The sequence below is a fragment of the Chrysemys picta genome, chromosome 3 (assembly GCF_011386835.1).
Source record: "Chrysemys picta bellii isolate R12L10 chromosome 3, ASM1138683v2, whole genome shotgun sequence".
Classification (NCBI taxonomy): Eukaryota; Metazoa; Chordata; order Testudines; family Emydidae; genus Chrysemys; species Chrysemys picta.
The window spans coordinates 165,398,531-165,419,429 of NC_088793.1; the positions used below are offsets into that span (position 1 = coordinate 165,398,531).

The 20,899-nt window shown below is 44.5% G+C and overlaps 2 protein-coding genes and 1 long non-coding RNA gene across 8 annotated transcripts in view; 1 reads left to right on the plus strand and 2 right to left on the minus strand.

The window, feature by feature from the left end:
- LOC135982602 (centromere protein F-like) overlaps window positions 1-20,899 on the minus strand; it is a 402,988-nt gene that overhangs the window by 163,282 nt on the left and 218,807 nt on the right. The gene's annotated exons all lie outside the window — the stretch shown is intronic.
- The window catches only part of PTPN14 (protein tyrosine phosphatase non-receptor type 14), a 182,574-nt gene that overhangs the window by 96,985 nt on the left and 64,690 nt on the right, over window positions 1-20,899 (minus strand). For 3 of the 4 annotated variants that reach the window (XM_042850214.2, XM_005288723.4, XM_005288722.4), the window contains exon 2: window positions 4,756-5,080. In XM_042850214.2, the coding sequence (XP_042706148.1) occupies window positions 4,756-4,929 (174 nt within the window). In that variant the 5' untranslated portion in view covers window positions 4,930-5,080. Of the gene's footprint in view, window positions 1-4,755; window positions 5,081-20,899 lie in introns of those variants that run through there. The other variant, XM_065589464.1, reaches the window with a different exon arrangement.
- Window positions 1-20,899, plus strand: part of LOC112058725 (uncharacterized) — a 51,006-nt gene that overhangs the window by 18,824 nt on the left and 11,283 nt on the right. The window contains exon 4 of one of the 3 annotated variants that reach the window (XR_006174389.2): window positions 19,164-19,780. The exons of the other annotated variants lie outside the window; for them this stretch is intronic. This is a non-coding gene — a long non-coding RNA (uncharacterized LOC112058725). Of the gene's footprint in view, window positions 1-19,163; window positions 19,781-20,899 lie in introns of those variants that run through there. 3 annotated transcript variants of the gene reach the window in all.

Below are 20,899 nucleotides of genomic sequence, written 5' to 3' on the forward strand. Positions count from 1 at the left end.
CACAATTCAGAGGAAGCAGTAGATCAGTTTGCTGGCTGCTGGCTGCAGAGCTGGTCAAAGAAAAAGTGACAGAACTATATTCTGTAGAAACAGGCAGCTCTAAATAAATCCAAACATTTTGCGAAACTGGGCTGATTTTGTCAGAATTTTATTTCAGAAAAAAATGGAGGAAAAATTTCTGAGGCATTCTGACATTTTCAGAAAGAAATGCTTTTTTTTGTTTGTTTTGAAACTACTTTTATATAGACTATTTGCATTTTGTATTACACACTACTATAATATAATCAAAGTTTAAAAAGTTGAAACTGAAACAAAACATTTGAATGAAATGAATCGGGCGGCCGGGGGGAGAAGAGGGGTATTTTCCTTTCTGGAGAACTTCTGTTTTTCAGTTTTTGTTCTAAATCGGAATGAAGACAAATTTCAAAAATCTCAAAATCCTTCGGGAAACAGAACTTCTTTCTGTCTTTGGCATAGTTCTGTGTACTACTGCTCCCAAAGGCAGGTGGCCCTGTGAGGAGGTGGATCTGCCAGCCCCATGCAATAGAGCAGGGGTTCTCAACCTTCTATAAACCCCCCAACATGCTATAAAAACTCCACGGTCCACCTGTGTCACAACTGTTTTTTTGCATATAAAAGCCGGGGCCGGCATTAGGGAGTAGCAAACTGGGCAATTGCCTGGGGCTCCATGCCACAGAGGGTCCTGTGAAGCTATATTGACCAGACTTCGGCTTCAGCCCCAAATGGTAGGGCTCAGGTCCTCGGCTTCAGCCCCATGCGGCAGGGCTTCGGCTTTATGCCCTGGGCCCTAGGCTTGGTGGCTTCCCTGAAACCTGCTCGCAGCCCCCCAGGGGACCCCGGACTCCCGGTTGAGAACCACGGCAATAGAGTTCACTGCACAACTGGACTCACTGTTGAAGAGTGAGTCTCCTCTGTACAAATCCCCTATCTCAGCACAATTACATTGGTTACACTGACTGGGACCTGTGCAGTTTTAGGAGAGGAGACAGGATTTGACTCTCAAAACATCTACACTTTGCTCTGAGCTTTAATGAAATGCACCACAAAACGTGCAGCTACTAAAATCTAAAAGCTACTAACAGCTAATGAAAAACACTCTATTTAAAATTCTGATTCGCTGCCACATTTTCTGCCTGTATGTGTGCACACACGCACAGAGGGGATTCTTCCTTCATTCTTTATCACTATTGATATTTGTGTGAAAACTGTCTATACATTTTAATCTTCTCCATCTATTTATACCCTATCTGCCATTTGTGACATCACAACTTGCTGTTGGAAAAACTATTTGTGATGGTGTCACATTAAATGTGATAAGTTATCAGATTTCCCAGCTGTACTTAAGAAAACTGTCAGCCTGAGTAATCACATGAGTAATATGACCTCCTACCAGCAGGTGGAGACATGAAAATTGGAAATTCCAATGACATTTCTACTATCAATCAACTAAGAACATTAGTTCTGGTGGAGGAATCTAGATTAAGAAACTTTCCCAGCAGTAAAGAACTTCACTAAAGGAAATTAAAAAACTAATTACACCATTTTTTAAAAAAGTGTAATAAGAAAACCATGAGAAATAGATCAAAAAGGAACGATAAGTGAATACTACTAACAACACTGTGCTCAGATTAAGTTAAGACATGCAAGGATAGGCATGCTGAAACTAGATGGGAGTAATGGTATAGTCTCAGAGCTGCAAAGACTAAGCATACTGGTCTGACCCTTTCATCCTCAGACACTGGGTAGATGTTCATTTGAACTAGTTTAAACTAGGAAAAACTAAGTTAAAGGTAACCACAGTACCCTCTCTTCTTCGTCTTTTGGGTCAGCTTAAATATTGGGAACGCTAAATGCAGTACCCCAAATTGATACATGGGGTATAGGGAGCATCTGAAAAGGAAAACCCCTGAAAATCTCCCACCCCTGCCAAAAGCAGTGAGACAGCAAAGGCTGGACATTAAGCCTGTTATGGTGAGAAGTACAGAAGGATGCCGATATGGCTGTCCAGCACTGCCCAAGGGGAGAAACCTCCCCTTTGGGTCAAGAATTAGGCTAATGCCAATGGCTGAATGCCTCAGAACTCTAAGAGTAGGGGCTCTGCCTTTAGCTACTCAGGCTTCTTGATTCACTCCCTCACGCATCCATCCATTTAGAGAGGCTGAAGCACCCTTCTTCCCGTCCCTCTATCGAATTAAAAGTTTTCCAGTCTGTCTAGCCTCAAGGATGGTTTAGATAGATTCTGAGAACCAGAGTGTGGGGTAGTCACACACTGACTTCCTCTTTTTTCTTCAGTGGAAACAGACTGACACCAAACTAAGTTTCAGAGTAACAGCCGTGTTAGTCTGTATCCGCAAAAAGAAGAACAGGAGTACTTTTTTTTCTCTTAATTAATTGGCCTCTCAGAGTTGGTAAGACAACTCCCACCTGTTTATGCTCTCTGTATGTGTGTATATATATCTCCTCAATATATGTTCCATTCTATATGCATCCGAAGAAGTGGGCTGTAGTCCACGAAAGCTTATGCTCTAATAAATTTGTTAGTCTCTAAGGTACCAAACTAAGTGTTTTTCTAACTCGTGTCCTGACTTCTATCCCATTAACTTGCAAAATGTTTAACTGGGTTAAGCCATAGCTGCTTCATGTTTTAGCACTGTCAGGTGACCAGCAAGGACAGTAAGACCAAAAGTGAATTCCATAAACGAGGTCACTTTAGACAGCATTCCAACACCCAAATGCCAGAGCAATGTAAATTGTAAATCTTATCGTCATCTGGACATTGACTCTAAGGGCCAAATTCATTACTGCTGTAACTCAACTAAAAACATGAAAATGGCCATAAAGCTGCCACTCTAAGTGGTCCAGTAGCTAGAGTGCTAGCTTGACATGTGAGAGACCCAGGTTCAATTCCCTGATCCTTGACAGACTTCCTTTCTGACCTTGGGCAAGTTACAACCTTTCTGTGCCTTAGTTCTGCACCTGTAAAATGGGGATAATAGCACTTCTCTACCTCACAGAGGTATTGTGAGGAAAAATACATTGAAGATTGTGACGTGCTCAGATACTACAGGGACCATATAAGTACCTAAGATAGATATCTCTGGAGTAGCATCTGTTTACAGCTCATGTGAATTTTGCCCTACATGCCTTCAGAGAATTGGTTTCCACCCTGGCACAACCTAAGACATAACATAGGCTCACAAAGCACTGAAGCCACCTGCCAGCTATGCAGGACTTGGAGAAATATGGATTGTAAATGAAAGACCCAGGACTAATCAGCAAGTCTCTGCAACAGAAACCTGGAGATAAATGTGGACAGGAAGGTGTACACTTCACAGAGGAAGTCCAAACCCAACGGGCCAATCCCTGCCTTGACTTATATTCTGTGCAGGCGCACCATAGTCAACAGGGCTTCACAGGATGTAAGTCAGCACAATATTTGGCCCACAGTATCTAAACTTCAAAAAAAAAAAAAAGTATCTTTCTTATTAAATCAATTCTAAAAAATACCCATTCAATCTTATTGCACAAAGTAGAAAATAAAGAAGGACGAGATATAAGATGGGAAGGCTCAGCCTCTCAACAAATTTTGAGAATAACTATACACCATAAAAAGCTGCCAAAAGAAACCCTTCACATATCCACAGGATTTCACCACATACACTACTCAATTTCTCTGTATGTTTTAATAAATAAGTAACTTGCTCCTACCAATGCCTATTCTCATATTAAAATAGTGTTATATGCTGTCCAAATTCAAAAGACAATGGACCAGATTCCCACCATTGTAAATCAGAGAGTGGAGTCACTGAAATCAATGATGTTACATCAAAATAAAACCAACATAACCAGGGCCAAAGATACCGCCTAATGCAGGAAGATGTGTCTTAAGGAACAGTCAGCCATTACATAGCTATCACATGTAGCTTTAGTTAAGGTGTAAGTCAAGTTCTTCTAAACTTCATTTTTTACCCACTCAACTTTCTCAATCATGTTTCTTTTGGACTGAAACTTCCCACAAAACATGGATTCCAAACAGAGATGTCACTATGCTAAACTGATGGAAGGATCTGATTATCATGTATTTTAATCATCTCTTTTTTAATACATCCAAATACTGAAACTATATATACACACACACATATTGTCTACACAACAGGGATGCTACCAAGAAATAAATTCAATTATACATATAAAGAATGAAAAAGAAACAAATCCTGAAGTCTATTTCCAGTTTGTCTTACTAAGGACTATGTAAAAACCTTAGGATTTGGCCCAAAATGTGCACAGTTAAATTAATATATATTGTACTTTGGTCCTTAACAACTAGTCCTTTCTCAACAACAACAACAAAAGAACATTAGTCTACTGGCTCTGCCACAAGTGGGAGTTTTAACATTTTTGATGTGATGCCCAAATGTGGAAATTATCAGCTACCCACTCAAAGGTAAAGTAATACACATTTATTTTCATAAGCAAAGAAGAAAGCTTTCTTTCAGATCATGTAGATTTCTTCCCAGTGAGGATGAATGTAAATCACAGTACAAACTATAGGCAGTGTGCTGTCCTCAGTTTTCATTAAACCAGACTACGTTTGCCAAAGTTCCGTTTACTGATAAGATCAGGCCAACACAAAGAATAAATGATTCTAATAAACAGATTCTAAATGACAAATTGCTTGAGCTAAAAATATGTTCAATTACAACTGACAGATGGCCTTCCCTGGGTCACCCTTACCTCACGTAATTCCAGCCTCTGGGCCACAGCCTCCAGACACTCCTGCCCTGTGCTCTCCACTGAGAGCGTGCACTCAATCACATTGTTGTCCAGCAGACGGATTTGTGTCACAAAGCAGTTCTTGCTGAGGACATTATAGCGCCTGGTCCGTCGCAATTTCAGCCCGAAAGGCATAGTTGTTGGGCTGGAAGGCTGCCCCTTCCTGTCACACTTTGGATATCCTCAGCACGTTTTCTGGTTTGTCTTGAATGCCACTCCACTAGTTACTACTCTCCTCCAGGACTGGAAATAGTTGTCCATGCCCAGGGCCAACTCCAAGGGATCCCTGTAACACATAAACACGAAGCATAGTTAACAATATGAATTAGGATAAGATATTACTAAAGATCAGTGAAAATGAATGAATCTTAACGGGTTTGAACTCAAAGAAAGACTTACACTTGACAAGTAAAATAGATTCCGAAGCACATTCTACAGCTCCCCAAAAACAAACAAAATATACAACAAAATCTTTTAAAACTATATTCCAGCATTGAATTTTAAATGCAACTTTAATGTCGTAGACAATCTTTAAGGAGCTCCAGAAGCAGCTGCTGTATAGGTAGGGGAAGAATTAGATTTTTGTCAGAAATGGTCAGTAAACATTGATTTCCCCATGCATACGCACACTGACAAAAAATACATACGTTTCCATTAATAATAATTAAAATTTACAGATAGACAAACTAAGCCAAACGCTGCTTGAGAACATAGAGTAACACATCGAGAACATGCTTCAGAGTTTGATTTAAGGATATTTACTTTCTATATTTTGACATGTGATTTGACAGTTTGTGTTTTAATGGTTATAAAGCTTAAACTTTTTGGAATCTCAATGTTTGCTGTCATTAAATTATTTGTCTGGACCTTCCCAGTGTCTGACGTCTCCTCCCCGCTAATTTCCCACAACTGTGAACATTTAAATAGATAAAAATTGAAACAGTGCTTAAAAATAAACATTGATATTATCCATCAACATTATTTTTTTTTAAATTGAATTCTCCCAAGCCCCATTCAGAGGTGCTAACTCTCCCACAATTAACCTCCACTAAAGGACCTATAACCTAGCCTTATTCTAAACCTTTGGTGCCCCCAGGCCAGTCCTGAATACTGGCTTGAAGTGCTATGTAACTGAACTATTCAAAAGAGGCCTGATTTTCAGAGATGCTGAAGTCAGCAGGCGCTGCCGGTGTTCAGCACCACTGAAAATCTGGCACAAAGTGGATTGAATGCATGTGAAAGGGAAGAAGTGTCAGAAACATTAGAGAAACCTCCTGTGGGGCAATTCCTGCCATTCTACTAATTTCAGCTCCATAATAGTTACATGTCCCACTCTGAACTAGGCTAAATAAGGACAATCCCCGCTGACAAAGAAGATAAAGCCAAATGGGAGGAGAAGAGCACATATTTTAGATACTATTTTTTAATTTAAACTATTCTTCTTAACAGTCATACACTTCCCTGACAAGATTTGTCTTCTTGGGCTAAAACATAATGGAGTTAGAAAAGGGGAGACAGACTTTTCAAAAAATATAATGAAGTGATTATTTAATTTTGAGGGCTAGAGCTTATTTCCGTTTAGCTAAAATCAATTAGGAAGTGGTTTAAGATAAAGCAAAAGAAGCCTCTCAAACCAAAATAAGGGGGTTTGCTCTGCTATTACTAAGCTAGTTTAAACCCAGTTTAATTTAAAAAGGTGCAACTTTCTCCTGGGCATAAATACTAAAAATGAAACGGCTTGGTAGCAAAATTCCCCTGGGTTCTTTTTTGGTGAGTGCGTTTTGGAGGGCTGCACTTCAAGCTAAAAAGGTCATTTGCTTTTAACAAGTATTGTAGAAAGATGAATAGTGAGTAAGAACCAGCTATCATTTTCGTTCTGCTGAAGAGAAGTAACAAAGTGCTTTCATCAAATTATGCATCATTTAGCTAAATGTAGTGACATTTTAAATTGATAGTACATTGCCCACACGTAACATTTGACATGAAACTGCAGTCATCAGTTATTTTCAGTTTTTACTAAGTTGCTATGGTGATTATTAGAAAGACGCAAGCGATAACCACTGTTCAGCAATGCAACCACCATACAGTTGGTTAAAGTTATTTTTCAAACCACTTTACATCTTGACATTTACTAGCAGCTAAAAATAGCTGCTGTTATCCAGCTTTCATAATTGTCCAGGCAGTATGATAACTTTACCATGAAACACACAGAACTTAGAGATGCCTACTGATGTATATGGTAAGTAGCCATCTTACTTACAATTATAAGTAATGTCTGCGTACACACACACAAGTGTGTGCATTATATTCACATTACTGTGTATTAGTGTATTTATACGCCCTCACATCATCAGAACATCTGAACACTTCAAACAGAAAATTTATCCTCATACTGCTCCCCGGCCTCATAAGGGTGTTATCATCTACATTTTACAGATGGAGAATGGAGACAAAAAGATTAAAATGACTTGCCCAAGATCATTTAGGAACTCTGTAGAAGATCCGAGATTTGAATCTGTATCTGGAGTTCAATCCAATGCCTTAACACTCAAATCTTGTGAACTGAGAGTTATTTTTCCCATTAATAAACCCAAAATAATAGTATGAAGCTAAAAATTAGAAGAAAAAAAAGAAATCACAGACACAACCTAGGCATGATAGACCCATGCCTTATCAAATATTTTTGTTTGGTCTCTGATTTTGTTCTCATTAGCCAATCCAACTTTAGAGAGCCCTTCTCCTGAAGTCAGTATATTCATTTAGTAATTTTTTTTTTTTTAAATAGGCCTTAGCTACACAAGGAAATTTACTGAAATAGCTATGGTAGAATAAACTAATCTAGAATAGCTCCCCATGTGGATACACTCTTTTGGAATAAAAATTACTTTTATTCTGGAATAGTTCCACTCGCAAAGCAGAGTTGGTATTCCAGCATAAAAGTGACTTTTATTCCTGAAGAGAGTGTCCATCTGGGGAGCTATTCAGGAATAGCTTATTTCACAATAGTTATTCCAGTCAATCTCCCTGTAAAGACCAACATTATTTTCACTTTATTATTATTATTAAGCAGTCACAAAGAGGAAGAACAAAAATTCAATTTTAATATGATAATAGGTGCTCATAAAAGAGTGGTGGATCAGTTTAAAAAACTTAGAGAGGTAAAGCAATGTAGGCCTTATATGGATGAGACAGAATTTGGAAGTCAGGAGATATGGGTTCAATTCCTGGCTTTACCACGGGCTTTGAAAGGCCTTTGAGCTCCACAAATGGAAAGTGCAATAGAAGTGCAAATATAGTGCAAGTACAGTGAGATTTTCCATGGGGCCTAAGGCAGTCAGATGTCCAACTGGACATCAGCGCCCTTAAGCTTCTTTGAATATTCCAACCTTACTATATAATAATTGCATGTTACAAACATTTTAATCATTATATAATAAATCCTGGTTCTAAAACAACACTTGCCAGGGCTCTCGGAGTATTATCTGCATAACAATTTACAATAAGAAAAATTTAATACTATATAAACACACACACTTAAAACACAGCACAAAACTGCTCTCCTAAAACTAGATATTGCCGGGCGGGAGAGGAGGAAATATTATTTTTATAACTATATTTAAATAAACACACGTAAAAACACGTATCCATTCCAAGCATCATTGCATTCCGTTACAAATACAATGCATAAACATTACAAAAAAGACTTCAAAAATACACTCACCCACTTATCCAGGCACTGCCACCTCTATCCTCCCCTAATGCTTACTAAAGAAAATGGGCTTTGCAGCACTGCCTGAGTACCAGGCTATTTAAGACCAAGATGAACAGTGAATTTCAAAGTTATGGGGCTGTTACAGGGACCATCCTGCCAGCCACTCCCTCTCTTATATACCAAGGGAGCTCCAGCTTGCGAGCTTCTTCAGATTTAAACTGCAGCAGTAAGGCACAAGGTGAGAGGCAATCTCTCAAGCTGGATGGTCCCAGCCGATTAGGGCTTTATAGGTCGGAATCAACATCCTCATGTCCACCCAGAAGTCAACAGACAGCCAGTGCAGCTCATAGCATTAATTAGAACTACCGCCATCCTTTCTCATCCTATCAATGGAGATTAGCTTGCACTCTTTTTAAAAAAAGAAGTACACAGACTTTGTGAAGTGCTGTTTTCACTATATTTTCATATTAATCAATAGTTGACTAAGCATGGATTCCCTATGGCACCTTTCTTTTATATTAATTAATTTTATTAATTTTAACAAACCAAATTATTTGCCAAATAAAGACTAAACTCAAAAAATAAATCTATCAGTTTTACTCCACCCACCCACCCCCACATCGCCCGCTTTCCAGAGAGCTTATGCTGAGCCAGCCAGAACCATTTTATATCACTGATTTTGTCATCAACCGAGGAAAATCTTTCCCCTTGATTCTGTGCACAATACTAGTATTCCTGTTTGATCACATATCAAGAGGCGAGGCACATCTGCTCTTTGGCTTTCATCACTGTCTTAAGATGACATTTTGCAGGTTTAAATAAAACTTTCTGAATAAGATATAACACAGAGACCCTGGTCACTTTTGGTCCTTAAAAGTGATCTTCAAATACAGGGTGAGGGATAGAGGAATTGTGCTTTTGCCTCACTTCCTTCATTAGGATGTATAAGAAAGGCCTGAAAGATTCTATTTTCCTCTCTTCTCCTGCTCCCCCGCCCCCCATCCCCACCCCCACCCCCGGTCCATATCCTTAGAAGTACCAGGAATATCCATTCTTGTCTACCCATATTTCCTAGAGAAGTCTGAGGAGTAAAGAACTGCAGGAAGAATTTTCTCCAGCCTCAGCTAAAAGGACAGGAGTGCTAAATTTTTTTACAAAAAGAGCTTTTCTCCCAAAAGGTTGTCAGAAGCTGGGATTAAATAAACAAAAATCTACAGCATTTTGAAACAGTTTAACTAAAGACACCTTTTCCTTCTCAATTATTATTATTTGTATTGTGGTCATGCCTAGAGGACCCCAGGTGCTAGGTATTATACATACAGAGAATGAAAAGACTATCCCTGCCCAATATTTCAGTCTAGGGTTGCCAACTGTCTAATCTCACAAACCCAAACATCCTTGCCCCACCCCCGCTTCTTCCCTGAGGCCCTGCCTCTGCCCCGTCCCTTCCCCAAAGCCTAGCCCCCCTCACTCCATCCCCCCCTCCTAGGGTGACCAGACGTCCCGATTTTATCGGGACTGTCCCGATATTTCCTTGTTTGTCCCGCGTCCCGACCGACATGCGGTCGGGACACTGGACAAACAAGGAAATGCCCCGGAGCCTAGAGCCCGGAAGTGCTCGCACCCCCCCCCGCCCCGACTCCGCCCCGACTCCGCCCCCTCCTCCCCCGATTGGCTCCCTCCCCGAATCCCCGCCTCTTTCCCGGGCTCACCATTCCCCCTCCCTCCACAAGCGCTGGAGGGAGGCCCGGGAGACTCAGGGGAAGCGCGGGGCCGGGGTGAGTAAGAGTCCGGCCTGGCCCCGAGCAGGCAGGACTCAGTTGGGTGGTTGGGAGAGGAGGGGGGCGACCCGCGGGGCCAGGCGGCGGCTGTTGTTGTCCCCCCAGGCAGCGGGACACGGGAGCAGCCGCTGCTGCAGCTCCCACTGCCGCGGGGGCAGGAAGCGGCCATGGCGCTCCGCGGCTGCGGCGCCTCCAAACCCCCCGAGCCGGGGCCTGCTGCAGGGACCCAGCAGCGCGTACGCTGGGCCCAGCCCCTGGCCGGTCGCGTCTGGGCTGCTGCCCAGCTGGTGCTATCCCGCGGCGGCCCGGGGCGGAGGCATCGGCAGCCCAGCCCCATTCGTTCCCCTGCGGGACGGGGGGGCTGGGGCCTGCTGCCCCCGCTCCGGGGCCGCCGCGGGATAGCACCAGCTGGGCAGCAGCCCAGACGCGCCTGGCCAGGGGCTGGGCTGGGCGCAGCGTGCGCGCTGCTGGGTCCCCGCAGCAGGCCCCGGCTCGGCGGGTTCGGGGGCGCCAGAGCTGCAGCCGCGGAGCGCCATGGCCGCTTCCTGCCCCCGCGGCAGTGGGAGCTGCAGCAGCGGCTGCTCCCGAGTCCCGCTGGCCGGGGCTGAGAACAGCCTGCCTGGCCCCGCGGGCCGCCCCCCTCCTCGCCCTACCACCCAACTGAGTCCTGCCTGCAAGGGACCAGGCCGGACTGTTACTCACCCCGGCCCCGCGCTTCCCCTGAGTCTCCCGGGCCTCCCTCCAGCGCTTGCGGAGGAAGGGTTTTTTTTTTCCCCACGCCCCCCCCGCGTCACCCCACTCCCCCCGCGTCCCGATATTTGTCTTGGGTGATCTGGTCACCCTACCCCCTCCCTCTATCCACCCTCACTCACTTTCACCAGGCAAGGGTAGAGGTTGGGGTATAGGAGGGGGCTCAGGGCTGGGGCAGGAATTGGGGTGCAGGGTGCAGGCTCTGGGAGGGAGTTTGGGTGTGGGAGGGGTTTCTGGACTGGAGCAGGGGGTTGAGGGGCAGGAGGGGAATCAGGTTAGGGCAGGTGGTTGGGGTGCAGGCTGTGGCCGGGCAGCACTTACCTCGGCCGGCTCCCAGTTAGCAGTGCAGCACTAAGCCTGCATCGCTCCCGGACAATGGGAGCTGCGGAGTTGGCGCTTGGGACATGGGCAGCCTGTGAAGGCCTCTGTCATCCCCCCTCCCCCAGAGGCCTCAGGGATGCCGGCCGCTTCTGGGAGCAGTGTGGGGCCAGGCCAGGCAGGGAGTCTGCCTTAGCCCCACTGCGCTGCCGGACTTTTAGCGACCTAAAATCTCCCGGTTTGGCTTCAGTAGCCTAACGTACTTACTGTGAGCTATATTCTGCCACCCTTACTCACATTAAGTAGTATCTTATTCCATGATTAGTTTCACTAAAAACAATGGGAAATCTCATAAATAAGATAAACCTCAAATGTGAATAAGGATGCCAGAATCAGCCCCTGTATTATTTTCTACAGCAAATTAATTGCACATGCACCAAACTAATTATGGAAAAAAATTTTAGGGCAGCAATAAGCGTTAAATATATACATATACACACACTTTAATGCTGGCCTGTTTATTTCATGCCAGGGTCACCACTGCTTCCCAGCTACAAGGTTATCAAAAGAGAGTTAATATTCCTAGCCAAATTAACAAACTAAAGAGGTGTTTGTAACACCAATTCCTATTCACAAGCCTACAGACTTTCAATTAGATCAATTAAGCAAACCAAGAAGTGATGGGTCAAATAAATACTATGTGCATATTTCATTCTGTTTTAAACAAGCCCCCTTGTTATGACTAAGGCCTTGTCTACAATGTCAAGTTTCTGCGCAGTAAAGCAGCTTTCTGTGTTGTAACTCCTGAGGTGTACATACTGCCAACCTTAGTGCGCAGAAACTGCGCAGTTGCAGCGCTGTAAAAAAAACAAACCCCACCCCGACAAGAGGCGTACACTTTCTGTGCCGGGGCTACAGCGCTGCGGTGCCAGTGTAGACACTCTGGTTGATTACAGAGCTGCGATTGGCCTCCGGGAGGTGTCCCACAATGCCTGTTCTCGCCACTCTGGTCATCGGTTTGAACTCTACTGCCCTGCCCTCAGGTGACCAACCATGAGCCCCACCCCTTTCATTCCTTTGGAATTTTGAAAGGAGAGGAGGCTGTCCAGTCCGAGCTGTGCTCCAGCCGAAGGAATTATGATACCTATGGACAGATTTCACGATGCATGACAGAAAAGGGCCATGACTGGGACACATTGCAGTGCAGGGTCAAAGTGAAGGAGCTGCAGAACGCCTACCACAAGGCACGGGAGGCAAACCACTGCTCCGGTGCTGCACCCACGAGCTGCCGGGTCTACAAAGAGTTGGATGCGATACTCGGTGGCGACCCCACCTCCACTGTGAAGGCCACTGTGGTGTGGATACTTTGGTGGCTCACGTGCCAGTCGAGAGTGGACTGAGCCAGGAGGAGGAAATCTGGGACGAGGATGTGGAGGGGGACCCAGGGGCAGAGGACAACTCGGAGGTCAGAGATGCATGCTGCCAGGAGCTCTTCTCTACCCTGGAGGAGGCTAGCCAGCCACAGCTGTCGGATTTTGGCGAAGCGGAAACAGGAGAGGAGGCCCCTGGTAAGTTTCTTTGATTTTGGAAATTGCTGAAACGAGTTGTTGGGGGCAGGATTGCAGAAAGCAGACTTGTGTCTGTATGATGCGAGTACCACCACATGCCTAGTCTGAGCGGTGGAACAGGCGGTTGATTGACCCCCTCACTTCATGCAAATCTGCCTCAGAGATCTCCACGAAACTCTCATGGAGATACTGGGCAATCTGCTGCTGCAGGTCTTTGGCAGAGCTTCTTTGTTTCTTGCCCCATTAAGGGTAACTTTCCCGTGACACTCTACCATCGTGGGGGGTGGGTGACTATTGCTGCACACAGGTGAGCCGCATAAGGGCCAGGGCGGAAATCGCAGTCTTGGAGAAGATTCTCCCTTGATTCCCTGCTCACCCTCAGCAGCGAGATCTTCCATAATGAACACAGCCTGTGGAAAGTGTGGGGACAGTAATGATTATAAAAAAAAACCCCTACAATGCTGGCTCTCCCCAAGAGCCACATGCCCAGTGTACAGTAGGGTCCTGGAACACTGATTTACCCTGCCCCTGTGGTTACTCACCACTTTGGGGGTCGTGTGGCTCATGTGTGCTTGCCTGGGGCCAGCCAGTTAGTGAGAGGTATGTGAATACTGGCTGTGTTTTAAATCACTGAATCATTGGTCTCTGTGTTGTAAACAATACTGTTTCTGTAAAATGTTGCATTTAAACTTCACAGAGATAACCTTGGGAGCCCAGCCTCCCTCTTTGTTATCACCCGCTGAATGGCTGCGCAGAATTAGAAAGCGATCACAAAGAACTAAAGAGGACTTTCTGCGTGATGTCATGATGCACTCCACAGCCAAAAAACAAGACTCGAAGGAGTGGCAGGATAGTGAGAAGAGGGACCGAAAGGAGAACATGGCACGCCAGAATGAAGCCACGGAGCAGCTCTTAAACATTATGGAGGGCCAAGCGGACACGATCCAGACGCTACTAGCACGGCAAACCAAGCAGCTCCACGTCCGCCCGCTCCTGCAGCCGCTGTCGCAAAACTCTTTCCCATGTGCCTCCCAGACACTGCCAACACACTCTTATCAACCTCCTGGCTGTAGTCTGTACCCGCTGCATTCCAATCCTGCCCCATCACAGACCAGCCCTGTGGACTCCCAGTACCCACTGCACTCAACACCCATCCCTCTGCAGTTTAGCCCTGCTGAAGTACAGTACCTGCTGCACTGTACTCCAAAGGACAAGGTTGCATATGATACCTCGACACAGACAGATCTTTAACCATCCCGGGACCCCACCTCCTCCTGGGACCCTTCCTTTCCCCATCCCCCACAGTGCTGATGTGATTTTATTTTTGTCTCTCTCCTCTGGTTGTTGTTCTTTAATAAAAGAATTGTTCTGGTTTGAAAACAAATCTTCATTTCTTTAATTGAAAGCAAACAGAACCCTGCAAAACAACTGGCAATTTTCTTAAAACTTCATAGTGCATCGTCTGCACCATCACAATCACCTCCTAGCATTACAAGCACTGCACTCCAAAGCATCTTAGTGGCTTTCAGCTTCAAATTGCTGCCTCAAGGCATCCCTGATCCTTATGGCCCCGTGCTGTGTGCTGTGCCCCTCTAACAGCCCTGGTCTCTGGCTGTTCAAATTCAGCCTCCAGGTGCTGAGCTTCAGTGGTCCAGCCTTGAGTGAAGCTTTCACCCTTCTCTTCACAAATATTATGGAGGGTACAGCACGCGGCTATAAGCATAGGAATATTGTCATCAGCCAGGTCCAGCCTCCAATATAGGCAGCGCCAGTGGACGTTTAAATGGCCAAAAGCACACTCAACAGTCACTCTGCACTTGCTCAGCCTGTTGTTGAACCGCTCCTTGCTGCTGTCAAGGTGCCCCGTGTAAGGCTTCATAAGCCATGGCATTAAGGGGTAGGCGGGATCTCCCAGAATCACAAGGGGCATTTCGACTTCCCCTATGGTGATCTGCTGGTTCGGGAAGAAAGTCTCTGCTTGCAGGTTCCTGAGCAGGCCAGTGTTCCGAAAGATGCGTGCGTCATGCACCTTCCCAGACCAGCCAGCGTTAATGTCTGTGAAACGCCCACAGTGATCCACAAGTGCCTAGAGAACCATAGAGAAATACCCCTCTGGATTAATGTACTCGGTGGCTAGGTGGTCTGGTGCCACAATTGGAATATGCATGCTATCTATCGCCCCTCCACAGTAAGGGAAGCCCATTTGTGCAAAGCCATCCACAACGTCACGCATGTGGCCCAGAGTCACGATCTTTCGGAGCAGAATGCGATTAATGGCCCTGCACGCTTCCATCAACAAGAGTCCAAAGGTCGACTTTCCCACTCCGAACTGGTTAGCGGCCAATTGGTAGCAGTCTGGAGTAGCCAGCTTCCAATCGCCAAGCGCTTCTCCCATGACAAGGCAACTCTTGTTCTCATGTCCTTGCGCCACAGGGCTGGGGTGAGTGCATCACGCAGTCCCATGAATGTGGCTTTCCTCATCTGAAAGTTCTGCAGCCACTGCTCGTCATCCCAGATGTGCATGATGATGTGATCCCACCACTCAGTGCTTGTTTCCCGAGCCCAAAAGCGGTGTTCCACTGTGGTCAGCACCTCTGTGAATGCCACAAGCAATCTCGCATCGTAACTACTACGCATGGCGAGATCAATGTTGCACTTCTCTTGTCTTTGTAGTTTAAGGTATAACTCCACTGCCACTCGTGACACACTAGTGAGAGTGAGCAGCATATTGGTCAACAGTGCGGGATCCATTCCTGCAGACCAAAGAGGCAGAGCAGGCAGTACACAAACTGTTGAAAGATGGCGCCAAATGCGGACAGAAGCACAGGGATTGCTGGGATGCGAAGCAATGCATCACAGGGCATTAGGACAGGACTCAGGATGCCCCGCGACCACCTCCACCTTCCCACAACTCTTAGTGGCAGAAGAGGAAGAGATGCTCCGTGAGATAGCTGCCCAGAGTGCACAGCTCCAAATACCGCTGCAAATGCTGCAAGTGTGAACATGCTTTTGCACAGGCAGCTGACAGTATGAACACACAACAGCGGTTTCCCATCAGCGCTCTCTGAGCAGCATTGTAACTGCCGGCGCTGTAACTCTGCCACTCTAGACATACCCTATATATGTTTCAGGTGGGAAAGGCAGTGTCCAGGTTAGAACCTTATTTATCTATCTATCTAAATTAAAATTGGAGGTTCTTTGTGTTCTTTACTTAAAGTTTCGTTTCTCATAAAAAAGTGTTTTGCCGACTCAGATTTTGTTCAAAATGTTGTTTAGGAAAAAGTTGTGAGACTCTTGACAAAAGAAAGACAAACAACAATACCAACAAGACCACAAATATCACTCCAGTAATCCTGCTAATCTGAATTGAGGTTTGTATTAAATCCTCAAGTAGTAAACTCTCTAAATTCTACTACTAGCGCCTGCAACTGACTGCTAACTCAAAACTGAAGTCCCAAAATTGTAGGCTGAAGTGAGGTCCCTTTGAAATGGTGTGGCACTAAAAAATTTAAAATATGTATGGGGATAATAAAACCTCACAGAATTACTGCATATTATTTAATGTTTGCAAAGGTTTTTGAAGATGAAAGGCGCTATATTAAAAAAAAAAAACACTTTTTTTTTTTTAGGTTCAGGGCTAAGCCAGAGTGCAGTGTACCGACTTCAATTTAAACTTTTTAAAACTTTTAGGCATCTACTCATTTGAAGAGGCCAACTATGTCCTACAAAATACTGTGCCCAAACCGCTGTAAAACATTGATGCCAAATGTGTCATCTATAAAGTTGGAATAACCTATCCAAGAATGTCTTTCCTGAACGCAGACCATTCAGTACAAAGGCTGAAAAGACACCATCTTAGAGGTGACCCAGTGAAGCATAAAAAACTTCAGCTAGACAGAAAAGATTAAACCAAGAAATATTGAAGAAAATAATTAAACCAATCCATTGCTACCATGGATATTAAATTGGATATGGCATGTTATTTACTTGCAAAGCCATGTGGATAAAGTCACTGGGGGATAAAGTGTGAGAACAGATTTAGCACAACGTAAATCCAAACAGTCTCCTCTCCCAATCCAAAATAAAATCTCTAATAGTTTTTACTGGACCTCTGCCAGATTCCAGGCTACTAACTTTGGACTCCGTGTCCTCCTGGAGATGTGATTGTTCATCCACCTCGCTATCACACGTTCTTTACTCTTGCCAGAATACTTCCCACACATGGACAATAACCTGGATGCACACTGCAGAAACACTAAATTACTCTAGCACCCTTTCCATCACTCTGACAAGAAACACCACTATTACTAGCCCACTTCAAAAAAGGGGGACAATGTTCTTGCAGCCATTACTTTTATATAAATGAATCCAAATGAGAGTGGAAAGATATCAGTCCATCACCCTTGATACAATGGAAAACAGCATTTGGACCCAGAATTGTTGTACTGACTGTGCATGCCTGTATGTCTCCCTCCAATGGCTGGCTCACATGGAAGAACTACCTCCCTCCTCACTGGCGAGTTACTACTTTGGGTCAAGTAACTTAGGCTTATTTGTTTGGTGCTGAAGACACTTGGAGCTATCCCCATTAATGACAATTGTGCATGCAGCAACTGGCTTGCTGCATATTTCTAATCGCTAAAGAGGCAACATGGACCTACTGTCCTAAATCTTAGGTGTTTCTGCAGGAAGAACACAACAATAGCCCCTCTATGCGAACACAGCCTAGAGAATGACTAGGGACTAGGCTTTACTAGAATCACTACAGCAGCACAACTGCACCACTGTAGTGCATCTGGTGAAGATGCTCTATGCCGACGGGAGAGAGCTCTCCGGTCAACATACTTAAACCATCTCTGTGAGAGGCAGTAGTTATAGTGCTGTCCACACCGGAGCTTAGGTTGATGTAATTTATATTGCTCGGGGGGGAGGGGCTTATTCACTCCCCTGAGCGACATAAATTATGCTGACATAACCTGTAGAGCAGACAAACCCTAGATCTTTCAAATCTGCAGGTTCTCACTGCAAAGAGCACACTTCCCTACTCTTCTGTGTATCTCCTGGAGTTTAACTTAAAGATGACATCAGGTCATTTGGTCTCCTTGAAATGGAAGAGACAGATGGCTTTATTTCCTTTTTGCAGAAGTGGACTCCTAACAAGCTAGAATTTAAAAGTGGTGGATTACTTTTTAATCCACATAACATATAATCTGCAAATTTTCAATGTATATTGAGACTGGTAGAACTCGTATAAACTATATGATCAAAGGAACAGGGGGCATACATATGGGGTTGAGAAATATAAAGATATACAGCAACCACAAAATGCATTTTTCTTCTTAACCTTAGCACTCAGGCAAAATATTAGCCCCCTCTCCCTGCTGGAAAATTGTTCCTAAACAATCTAGTCAAGCCCAATGTTTTATATGCACACATACTTCATAGGTGATATACTGGAAAATAATACATTTTGAGGGAAGTGCATGCTGAAATAAAACCTCCTGGATAAAACTGAAGAATTTATTCAAAGCACAACCTGGGTGCAGAATCAGAGCACTCTTCTTCAAGGCAAAGATGGTGCTAAATGAAAACTGCAGCCTTAACCAAAAGTTGAGGAAAAGTAGCCACACTGCATTTAGGGCAGTGGTTCTTAACTGGGAGTCCGGGGCCCAAGGAGTCTGCCAAGCAGGGCCAGCATTAGACTTGCTCGAGATCAGGGCAGAAAGATGAAGCCCCATCACTGGGGCTGAAGCCCGAGGCCCTGAGTCCCACCACCCGGGACTGAATCCAAAGCCTGAGCAATGTAGCTTTGCAGGGGGCCCTGTGGCATGGGGCCCCAGGCAACTGCCCTGCTTGCTAACTCCTAATGCCGGCCCTGGCTTTTATAATGCAGAAAACTAATTATTGTGGCACAGGTGGGCCATGGAGTTTTTATAGCATTTTGGGGGCTGAGGGGGCTCAGAAAGAAAAAGGTTGAGAATCCCTGATTTAGAGCACTATGGTTATGTAAATAACTGGCCAAACGCTGAAGTTTTTGACTTCAGTGGTAATTTTGTCTGTGAGAGGACTAAATATAAGCTTACAATTCAGTCCATAGTTCTGGGGCATTTCTATTTTAATTGTGGTTTCTGATAGCCTTATCTACAACATACATCACCTTCTAGGGTTACTGCTGATTAAGTTCTGATTCAGATGCAAATGTATCTTTCCAACATCATGTGGGTTTTTTTTCCTCTATAGAAGACTACAGTGGAGCAAAGTTGATATAGGACCTATGCTAAGCAAAAAGGACAAACAACAGAATACTTTGCACCCATTGCTGCATGTGCATATGAACAGTCCAAGGAGACCAATTCCATTTAGGAAGTGCTGCCCTGGTTCCACAATGGCCAGCATTCTGGGTCTGGGACGAGCAGTCAAAAAAATACTATTTATTAAGACTGATGGGGCAAGAGCAATGGAAAACTCTGGATTTGGAGTACAGGGAGTCAGTCAGCAGCCGAAGTCTTCTTGTGTGGTGAAGGACACAGAAGCAACTGCTGCTCCAATCACAGGCAGTTCTCTCACTTCCCCTAAAAATATTTAATATCAGCACTGAAGAAGGGTCTATATATTAAGGCCAATCAGATTCTCAGGATATTCCAGACATATGCTCTGCTCCTCTTCTTAATGGCTTCAACTACTTTAATGTACTGTATTCTAATGAGAAAAACTGACCACTTAACATGTGTAATTAAATAATATTAAAAATACTTTTCCAACTACGTTTGCTTTTGAATTTAATTTCTAAAATTCCAGGAAGAAAACAATTACTGTAAAACTGTGGCCTGTATTTACTACCAGCCTCTGGAACAATTTCAGCATTCCATATATTACAGAGCAGCAGCACACCTAACAGAACTATTTTCAGAGGGGTAGCCATGTTAGTCTGTAACAGCAAAAACAACGAGGAGTCCTTGTGGCACCTTGGGCCTGGTCCCCACTTAGTCCGGACTTACCGCGGTCCAGACGCGGCCGGAAGTCTCCCCCCGTCGACGCCGCGTACTCCTCTCGGCGAGCTGGAGTACCGGCGCCGACTGTGAGCACTTCCGGGATCGATCCGGGATCGATTTATCGCGTCTTAACCAGACACGATAAATCGATCCCAGAACATCGATGGCGTGCCGCCGGACCAGCCGGTAAGTAAAGACTAGGCCTTAGAGACTAACACATTTATTTGGGCATAAGCTTTTGTGGGCTAGAACCCACTTCATCGGATGCATGAAGTGAAAAATACAGGAGCAGGTATAAATACATGCAAGGATGGGGGTTGCTTTACCAAGTGTGAGGTCAGTCTAATGAGATAAATCAATTAACAGCAGGATATCAAGGGAGGAAAAATAACTTTTGAAGTGGTAAGAGAGTGGCCCATTACAGACAGCTGACAAGAAGGTGCATGTAACAGTAGGGAGAAATTAGTATTGGGGAAATTAAGTTTAGGTTTTGTAATGACCCAACCACTCCCAGTCTTTATTCAGGCTTAACCTAATGGTATCAAGTTTGCAAATTAATTCCAGTTCTGCAGCTTCACATTGGAGTCTGTTTTTGAAGTTTTTTGTTGAAGAATTGCCACTTTTAGGTCTGTTATTAACCCTGGGCAGGGCATGAGAAGGGACTAATTGATGCAACTTGCTTATGCTGTGCGAGCTTGCAGTTTTAGGGAAGGGTAAAAATAAGTGTAAGGGAGACAGGACTCACCTGGAACAATTCATCTAACAAGAATTCTTTCACAGGTTTTTGAAAGAGAACATTCTTTCCACTGATTAACCATTGTCATGTGAATTTTTCCTGCAGAAGTTTTTACACTGCAGTCTATCCAGGTAACACAACCAAGGCAGAATACATTTTTGTAGTCGATGAGGTGTCTCCATGCTAGGAAGTGGGTGGGATTTGGATAAACTCTGCTACATGCTCAACACTCAAATAGAGTCACGGAC